Genomic DNA, 10,583 nt, shown 5'->3' on the forward strand with positions numbered 1-10,583 from the left:
TGCCAAACATACCCATTGTCTATGTAATTGTATGACCCGGCTTTATTTTTGTTGTATATGAAACACTCGCCTTATGCAGCTATGCTGATGCTGGTTGAATACTTCTTAAAGTAACTTATTGCTTTTTTACGCTGGAGTAAATTTTTTATGTTAATTGTGGTTACATGATCTTTTTTGCATAATCATTTAATGATATTGATATACTTGTTTATGATAGCTTTTAAATTGTGGTTTGCATATCGACAAATTGGTCGTGTAGATTGTTCTTGCTATGTCACTTTTGCATCATCATTTATTGATATATACTTGCCTACTTTAAATTGATTTTGAAATCTTATATATTTCTCTCAAGTTTTAGTTTGTGAGTTGGAAGTTAAGGGATCCCTTAGTTGTTGACACTTTAGTTGTTAGGATATAAAATCTTCCTCGCATTTTAGTTGATGCTTATTGTGGTTTATTTTTTATCTTATCAAATCATGACCTTTTTACATAGATGCTGATTTTAACTTTTATTGTTTTTAGGTTGTGTCGCTATTTGTCCTCGGTGAATCGCAAGTAGGAGCGTGTGGAAAGTTATAAAGTTTTTTATGTCCGAGCAGGCTATTCTATACTTGGGGTCTATTGGGTTGTTGGGAGAGTATTGTCCTATATTTAAGGAGGAAACTCTTATTTCATTGGAAACAGTTGGCTGTATGCATCGAGAGCCATTTCAAGAACATATCGAGCTTAGTGGTTGCAGCTTGGCTCCACCCTTACCCACAATTGTTGATCGTACTTTTTGTTTGCAAGAATCTTTTACAGACAGACTCCCTTTGACATCCATTGTCTCATTGTTCTGATATTAATATCGTTTGTTCTTGAACCAAATATGGCGTTACAGAACATTGGTGCCAGCAACAGCGATGACGCCTTTTACAGGTACAAGATGCCAAAGATGATTACAAAGATCGAGGGCCGTGGAAATGGCATTAAAACGAATATAGTCAACATGGTTGATGTTGCTAAAGCTTTGGCCAGACCAGCCTCGTACACTACTAAATATTTTGGTTGTGAGCTCGGAGCACAATCCAAATTTGATGGAAAAACGGGTGTATCACTTGTCAATGGGTCCCACGACACTGCGAAACTAGCTGGCCTTCTTGAAAATTTCATCAAGAAATACGTTCAGTGTTACGGTTGTGGTAACCCAGAAACCGAGATATTAATTACAAGAACTCAGATGGTCCAATTAAAGTGTGCTGCGTGTGGTTTTGTATCTGATGTGGACATGAGAGATAAATTAACATCGTTTATCCTGAAAAATCCGCCCGAACAGAAGAATTCGAAAGATAAGAAGGCGATGAGGAGGGCTGAGAAAGAACGATTAAAGGAAGGTGAGGCAGCAGATAAGGTAATGAAGAAGTTGTCGAAAGATGGTAAGAAGATTAAAGATGTTAAAACGAATTCGTCAAAAAAGAAAGGTAACGGGTCTGATGAGGATCGTGTTTCCCCAGCTGTAAGCCAATCTGGTGACAAGGATGAGTCTGGGGAAGACGATGAGGTGCAGTGGCAGACTGACACGTCAGCAGAAGCAGCAAGACAACGAATTCAGGAACAACTTAGTACCGTAACTGCTGACATGGTCATGCTCTCTACAGAGGAGCCAGTTAACAAGGTGAATAACGTCGCGACCAATGGCAACATGACACGTAAGAAGCTTGTTGACTCGGCTAAAGAAAATCTTAAGAAGGGTGTGGGCCCGAAGGAACTGTTGGCATTACTATCTGGTTCAGTTCAAGAAAATGCAAATGCGGTTTACGAGGCTTTACTCGATGGTGTGGAAAAAGGGTTTGCGAAACATCTTCTTAAGAAGAAAAACTACTTAGCGGAAATACTTCTGCAAGGGGATGATGATTCACAATTGGTTCTTTTGCGAGCGGTTGAGGACTTTTGTGGCAAGTCAAACCCAAATGCAGTGAAGGAAGTGGCACTTGTTTTGAAAGCGTTGTATGATGCTGACATTTTGGAAGAAGAATATGTTATCAAGTGGTATGAGGTGGGATCGAATGGCGAGAATAAGAGCTCCCCGATCTGGAAAAATGCAAAGCCGTTTATTGAATGGCTTCAGAGTGCAGAATCTGAAAGTGAAGAAGAATAAAAGAGGTGATGCTGCTATATCTTTGTGTTTTAAGTTATATTTCGTATGAGGTGTGCTATTGTTCTTTTCGAGTGGGACTTTATTTGTCTTGTGTTGTTATTTTCGTTGTCTGTTTGACACTTTGATAATATGTCGTTTTGTCGGTACCTGACATATTTATAAGAACATTGTGTTTGTGTTCGTGTATTGATGTATTAGGTTTTGTGTTGCATTAAGTATGGTTTTATGTGACTGAGGTTATATTTAGGTATGGATCTTATGGCCTGCTGCTGTGGGTGTAAATTAAAGATTAAAAGCAGACATATTCACTTATTAGAAGGGTTTTGGAGATGGTCTAGCTAGCATTACTTGTGTTATGTCCTTGATGTTTGGTTAAAACTAGTAAAGTAGCCCGCGCGATGCGGCGGGATCTTTCGGATTGCATATTCATATTTAATGTAGCGTTATGTATTTGCAGAATTAAAAACGTGTCGATTCAAATGTGTTGATTCAGGTGTGTTTGGATTCACGTGGTTAGTACGTAATGTATATAATGGCTTATGTGTTTTTAACGTCAGGAAAATCGAGAAAAAAAGGGGGACGAAACCATCGATATGATGTAGTTAGTTTGGGTTGTTTATTATATGTGCATATATATGTATGAAAATTCGGGTGTGTTTGGATGCATATAGTACCTAATGTATCTAATGGCTTATGCGTTTTTAACGCAAGGAAAATTGTAGTAAAAAAGGGGGACGAAACCATCGATATTATGTAGTTAGTTTGGGTTGTTTATTATGTGTATATATATGTATGAAAAATGGTCCGAAATGTTTAACGTTGTTTCCGTTTCGTTTATAATTAGTTGCGTTGTGTTCGTAAAATTAATTTGAGTTGAATGGTGGTGTCGGGAAAATTTAACTTGCGGCGAGCGGGAAGATACCGCCCGTTAAAAATTCTGGGTGGAGTTCGGTAAAAAAAGTTTTATAAGATAATAATTACATGTTATACTCCTGAAGAAATTGTAGATTGAAACATAATTTAGGGGCTGTTTTGTAAGTTGTGTTGGTTGTCGTTTGAGAAGCTTGAAATGGCAAAAACGACCAAAAGTTAGACTACAATTGGTATAGTATGAAATATGAAATATGAAATGAAATATGAATATGAATATGAATATGAATATGAAATATGAAATATGAATATGAATGAATATGAATATGTATAAAAAATAATAATAATAATAATATAATAATAATAATAATAATAATAATAATAATAATAATAATTAATAATAATAATAATAATAATAATAATAATAATAATAATAATAATAATAATAATAATAATAATAACAGGTTTAAATAAAGGCTAAGGTCATCGTTTATTTTTGACATTTTTATAATATATGATGTTATCATTTAAGGTTCAAACACACTCTCTTAATAATTAAACAAGTAAATTTTGTATAACATCCTACTTAAATCATATCATAATTACCTATTAAACAAACTATTCATACAAAGTGTTAATAATGTAATTCTATCATATTCATATTATACATTTAAATTTATTATCAAACAGTTCATTGTTATGCAGATTATGAATTATAACCGTTAATCATTCACTTTTATCAAATACATATTTTGCCTGTCGCTTTGTGTGCACATCTTGGTAAAAAAAGAGTGAACATCTTCAGGGTATTATAGAACTTGGAAAAATTTAGTGAGTACCTAGTACTTGCAGAGTTCTCAGTTTAAGAGCAGTCCGAGTATCTGGTTCAATTACTCGGTCAATATATGCCAAAACTCGGGACTATTCGTAAGAATCGGTCAAAAGCGAACTTGGTCAACATCCAAGTACTCAAGTACACCTCGAATCATGAGTTTTTCAATCGAACATCTTAATAAAAAAGACTCCTTTGGATAACATTGAAAAATTATGCTTTGTGGATACATTGTTCTCCGGGATTAGAAAAAGTTATAAGGTTTATTAATGTGTTGAGACTTCTGTACATTTTACTCTATAACTGCGAGTAAAACGTGGGGTCTAATGTGTTGATGCTAAGATCGTCTAGTGAGCTTGACTGCTTGAGCCAAATGTAGTAAACTAAATAAGCTTGGCTCGAAAAATAGGTCAAAAGCGAACTTGGTCAACATCCGAGTATTCGAGTACACCTAGAATTGTGAGTTGTTCTCGAACATCTTAATAAATAAGAATTCTCTCTAGATAAGATACATTGTTCTCTGGGATTAGAAAAACTTATTAGGTTTATTTACGTGTCTGAAACTTCTGCATGTTTTACTCTAATCACCCTTATTAAAGCATGGGGTGTGTAGTGACTCGAACTTTTCCATGTTATATATTAAATGAAAACTATATTTGCATGATTAAATGTATCCAACATGTTAAGTAATCAAACTTGTTAAGACTTGATTATTTGAAATGAGTTTCATGTAGACAATTGACCACCCAAGTTGACCGGCGATTCACGAACGTTAAAACCTGTAAAAACGACATGATGATATATATGGACATATATATGGTTAACATGAGATTATGATAGGTAAGTATCTCACTAAGTATATTAACAATGTGTGATATACATAAAAAAAAATGAGAATATTGAATTATGAAGCTCGAAACGATATATATAACAATTATCGTTATAACAACGTCTTACTAATTACCTATGAATCATATTAATATATTGTTATACTATGATAAACATGATAAATGATAAGTAAACATATCATTAAGTGTATTAACAATGAACTACATATGTAAAAACAAGACTACTAACTTAAGAATTTTGAAACGAGTCATATACGTAACGATTATCGTTATAATAATATTTTAACATATATATATGATGTTAAGATATATTCATACACCATGTTATCATGTTAACATAACAATTCAACATCTCATTTTAGTATAATAACAATGAATTAATTACATTTAACAAGATCGTTAACTTAAAGGTTTCAAAACAACACTTACATGTAACGACTAATGATGACTTAAAGCACTCAGTTAAAATGTATATACATGTAGTGTATTTAGATATATTAATACACTTTTGAAAGACTTCAAGACATATATCAAAGTATTTCTACTTAGCAAAAATGTTCAAAATTACATTCTCATTCGTTTCCATCAACAATTCTACTCGTGTACACCCGTATTTGTACTCGTACAATACACAGCTTCTAGATGTATTAACTATTGGTATATACACCTTTAATCATTCATTCTTAGCAGCCATCTTAGAGTCAAAAACATGTGGAACCATTATTTAACAACTTGTATGACTAATGAGATAAAAACAAACTTAAGGATCTTTTTTTTTTCTTTATAACAAGTAATTTCGTTTTTATGATTTCACCCCATTTTTCCATTCCATTTTCTCACACTCCAAATTCTCTCTCAAAATACTTCTAACATCATACTTGATCATCTCCAAGAATTTTCACCATCTTTTAGCTTCAATTACAAGCTTTAATCATCATAAAAACAACCATTCAAGAACACTTCAAGAAATCTTGCTAGCTTACTTCCAATCTTGCAAATCCATTTCAAGTGATCATCCAATCTCAAGAAATCCTTGTTGTTTACAGTAAGATATCATTCTAAATCAAGGTAATACTCATATACAAACTTTGATTCAATTCCTATAACTATAACTATCTTAATTCGAGTGATAATCTTACTTGAACTTGTTTTCGTGTCATGATTTTGCTTCAAGAACTTTCAAGCCATCCAAGGATCCTTTGAAGCTAGATCTATTTTTCTCATTTCCAGTAGGTTTATCCACAAAACCTGAGGTAGTAATGATGTTCATAACATCATTCGATTCATATATATATAACTACCTTATTCGAAGGTTTAAACTTGTAATCACTAAAACATAGTTTAGTTAATTCTAAACTTGTTCGCAAACAAAAGTTAATCCTTCTAACTTGACTTTTAAAATCAACTAAACACACGTTCTAATTCTATATGATATGCTAACTTAATGATTTAAAACCTGAAAACACGAAAAACACCGTAAAACCGGACATACACTGTCGTAGTAACACCGCGGGCTATTTTGGGTTAGTTAATTAAATACTATGATAAACTTTGATTTAAAAGTTGTTCTTCTGGGAAGATGATTTTTCTTATGAACATGAAACTATATCCAAAAATCATGGTTAAACTCAAAGTGGAAGTATGTTTTCCAAAATGGTCATCTAGACGTCGTTCTTTCGACTGAAATGACTACCTTTACAAAAACGACTTGTAACCTATATTTCTGACTATAAACTTATACTTTTTCTGTTCAGATTCATAAACTTAAGTTCAATATGAAACCATAGCAACTTGATTCACTCAAAACGGATTTAAAACGAAGAAGTTATGGGAAAAAACAAGATTGGATAATTTTTCTTGTTGTAGCTACGTGAAAATTGGTAACAAATCTATATTAATCTTATCCTAGCTAACTTATATTGTATTATACATGTATTCTAATATATTATGTAATCTTGAGATGCCATATACACATATGCAAATGTTTTGACATATCATATCGACCCATGTATATATATTATTTGGAACAACCATAGACACTCTATATGCAGTAATGTTGGAGTTAGCTATACAGGGTTGAGGTTGATTCCAAAAATATATATACTTTGAGTTGTGATCTAGCCTGAGACGTGTATACACTGGGTCGTGGATTGATTCAAGATAATATATATCGATTTATTTCTGTACATCAAACTATGGATAACTAGTTGTAGGTTACTAACGAGGACAGCTGACTTAATACACTTAAATCATTAAAACGCAATAAAAAGTGTTGTAAATATATTTTGAACATACTTTGATATATATGTACATATTTGTTATAGGTTCGTGAATCGACCAGTGGCCAAGTCTTACTTCCCGACGAAGTAAAAATATGTGAAAGTGAGTTATAGTCCCACTTTTAAAATCTAATATTTTGGGATGAGAATACATGCAGCTTTATAAATGTTTTACAAAATTGACACAAGTACGCAAAACTACATTCAAGTCTGGTAGCCTAAGAATTAGGGAAATGACCCCTAATTGACGCGAATCCTAAAGATAGATCTATTAGGCTTAACAACCCCCATTCAGGTTATGGATGGTTTAGTACTTCGAGATTATTATACAGACGAGAGGTTCTGTTTTGGGGATATTCTATGCATTAAGTTAACGTCGGTTACCAGGTGTTCAACATATGAATGATTTTTATCTCTATGCAATTTGCGAAATGCCTGATATGAGATGTATATTTATTTAAAAAATGAAATCTTGTGGTCTATTATTATGATTTGATAATATATAGGTTAAACCTATAACGCACCAACATTTTTGTTGATGTTTTAAGCATGTTTATTCTCAGGTGATTATTAAGAGCTTCCGCTGTTGTATACTAAAATAAGGACAAGATTTGGAGTCCATGCTTGTATGATATTGTGTAAAAATTGCATTCAAGAAACTTATTTTGATGTAATATATTTTTATTGTAAACCATTATGTAATGGTCGTGTGTAAACGGTATATTTTAGATTATCATTATTTGATAATCTACGTAATGCTTTTTAAACCTTTATCGATAAAATAAAGGTTATGGTTGTTTTAAAAATGAATGCAGTCTTTGAAAAACGTCTCATATAGAGGTCAAAACCTCGCGACGAAATCAATTAATATGGAACGTTTATAATCAATATGAACGGGACATTTCAGTTGGTATCCGAGCGTTGATCTTAGAGAACCAGAAAATTTGCATTAGTGTGTCTTATCGAGTTTGTTAGGATGCATTAGTGAGTCTGGACTTCGACCGTGTTTTTTTAAAAATGATTGCTTAACATTTTTGTTAGAAACTATATATTATTAACATATAAATATTATGTGATATATTAATCTCTTAACGTGTTTGATATTGTGTGATAGATGTCTACCTCTAGTACAAATCCCATCGACTCACCTAATAACAATGAAGAGTCAAATATATTTTGGGAAGATTCACAAATTCCCGAAGAGGAACCGAAAGAGGAGGAACCGGAAGAAGAGGAACCGGAAGAGGAGGAACCGGAAGAAGAAGAGGAACCGGAAGAAGAAAGGAAGAAATATTGAGACCTACAGTAAATCGATTAAATAAAAGAAAATCCTCAACCAACGGACCAAAGTTAATAATGGTCAATGGTGTTTCCGCCGAGGAAGCAAAACATTGAGAAGATTACCAATTTTTCGATGAATCGGATCCCGATGAGGATTCCGATGATGTTATAGAAATTACCTCGACCCAATTTAATAAAGCAAAACAAAATAATAAGGGAAAAGGTATAAAAATGGAGAAACCTGTTTCCAACCCCGATGAACTTTATATGTATCAGCAACATTCGTATTTCCTAAATTGTAACAATAACCCGGGAACCTCTAAACCACCAGGTTTTTCTAAACCATTGTGGAAAACGACAACTCGTATTAGGGGAGCACCATATATCCCTAGAAAATTAGCGAAACGAACTAAGTCCGAAGAAGAAGAAACAAGCGTGTCGGAATAAAGGGTTGTAATCATGCGGTGTAATATATGTAATATAAGTGTGCTTGTACTTTTATGTTGTATGTAAAAAAAAAAAAAATTCTTGTATTATTTGATAATTATCTTTTACAAATCTAATCCTCGTCTGTTTTACAGTATAAAAACACAATGGACGTTAAGGATAGACAACCAAAAATTTTAGAAGACCTACCCGGGGACATGATTGATGAAATCTTGTCTAAAGTTGGTCAGAATTCGTCGGCACAATTATTTACGGCGAAATTAATTTGTAGAACATTTGATGAAAGTTTTAAGAATGCCTTAGTTTATAAAAGGCTTTCCTTTGAAAGTTGGTGTATATCACATTGGGGAGACCGTAAGCTACGTCGTGTTTTCTTTAAAGCGTTAAATGCGAGGAACTTAAATGCAATTTTACGATATGAGTTAAGAACCTATTTTGACTCAACATATCCCAACATAGGATTTCGTGAGTTAGAAAGAGCTTCTAACATGCAACATAAAGAAGCATGTTATACTTACGGGTTAGTGATGTTCGCTTCTTACCAAAGTGAGAAAAAGAACGTCGGATTACAACTTTTAAATAAAACTTTCCCACAAGTAACGGACTCAGTAGTTGGGGTGAGAAACAAGGTTTTTAGATTGTTACGGGGCTGTTGGGCATTACGAAACCCTCGTCCCTTTGACGATATTACAACATGATGTCTTATCAATGGCCACAACGGTTATGTTTCACAAAACCAAGGATGGGAAGTAGTCTTAGTAAAACCAGAATGAATGATTTGTTTTTGGACTTATGAACTACGTGTCTTTATTGCCTTTGTTGAACGACTTGCGTATTAACTAGAATTGTCTTCGAAACTATTTGTATCAGAGTTTTTATGTACTATATTTCATACTATATGTAAAATAGCGGCATTGTAAGTTTGCAAAATATTGTATAAAAGTTTGAATGTGAAATATTATTATAATCAGTTTTTCTTATAGAATTGTGGTAGTTGAATTGTATGTTAGCTACTAAGTATGAACTTAATGGGTAGGTATTACCCGAATTAAAACTATAAAACGCTAATATGAATAAAAAGCTTTTATAAATAAGTTCAAATTATGCTACGAAATACTATTGACTACTCTTGATATTCTATATGATTAACTAAATTCTTTTGGCTATTTTTGAAGGAAATGGCACCAACTACTCGACAAACCCTGAATATGAGCGAGGAAGAATTCCGTGCTTTCCTTGCAGTAAACATAGCCGCAGTACAGGCTGCGATGCAAAATAACAATAACTCTGAATCCAGCAATGGATCTAACGCCACGAGAACTCGTGTAGGATGCTCCTACAAAGAATTCACTGCCTGTAAACCTTTGGAATTCGATGGAACCGAGGGTCCAATCGGTTTAAAACGGTGGACTGAGAAGGTTGAATTGGTGTTTGCCATAAGTAAGTGCACTGAAGAAGACAAAGTAAAGTACGCTACGCATACCTTCACGGGTACTGCGTTAACATGGTGGAACACTTATCTAGAACAGGTGGGACAAGATGCTGCTTACGCACTACCGTGGTCAGCATTCAAACACTTAATGAATGAGCAGTACCGTCCCAGAAACGAGGTCAATAAGCTCAAGGTAGAGCTTAGAGGGTTACGAACACAAAGGTTTGATATTACCACGTACGAACGACGATTCACAGAGTTGTGCCCATTGTGTCCGGGAGCGTTCGAAGATGAAGAAGAGAAAATCGACACATTTGTAAAAGGGTTACCGGAAAGGATCCAAGAGGATATAAGTTTACACGAGCCCACCTCCATACAAAAGGCAAGTTGAATGGCTCATAAACTTATAAATCAAATTGAGGAAAGGATTAAAGAACAGGCGGCCGAAGAAGCCAAT

At 33.7% G+C, this 10,583-nt stretch overlaps 1 protein-coding gene across 1 annotated transcript; it reads left to right on the forward strand.

The window, feature by feature from the left end:
- Positions 1 to 814: 814 nt before the first annotated feature.
- On the forward strand, positions 815 to 2,319 carry LOC139865906 (eukaryotic translation initiation factor 5-like). The gene has a single exon (XM_071854008.1). The coding sequence runs from the start codon at positions 869 to 871 to the stop codon at positions 2,135 to 2,137; it is 1,269 nt and encodes a 422-aa protein (XP_071710109.1). The 5' UTR covers positions 815 to 868; the 3' UTR covers positions 2,138 to 2,319.
- Positions 2,320 to 10,583: the final 8,264 nt, after the last annotated feature.

The sequence above is a fragment of the Rutidosis leptorrhynchoides genome, chromosome 9, assembly GCF_046630445.1.
Source record: "Rutidosis leptorrhynchoides isolate AG116_Rl617_1_P2 chromosome 9, CSIRO_AGI_Rlap_v1, whole genome shotgun sequence".
Taxonomy (NCBI): domain Eukaryota; kingdom Viridiplantae; phylum Streptophyta; class Magnoliopsida; order Asterales; family Asteraceae; genus Rutidosis; species Rutidosis leptorrhynchoides.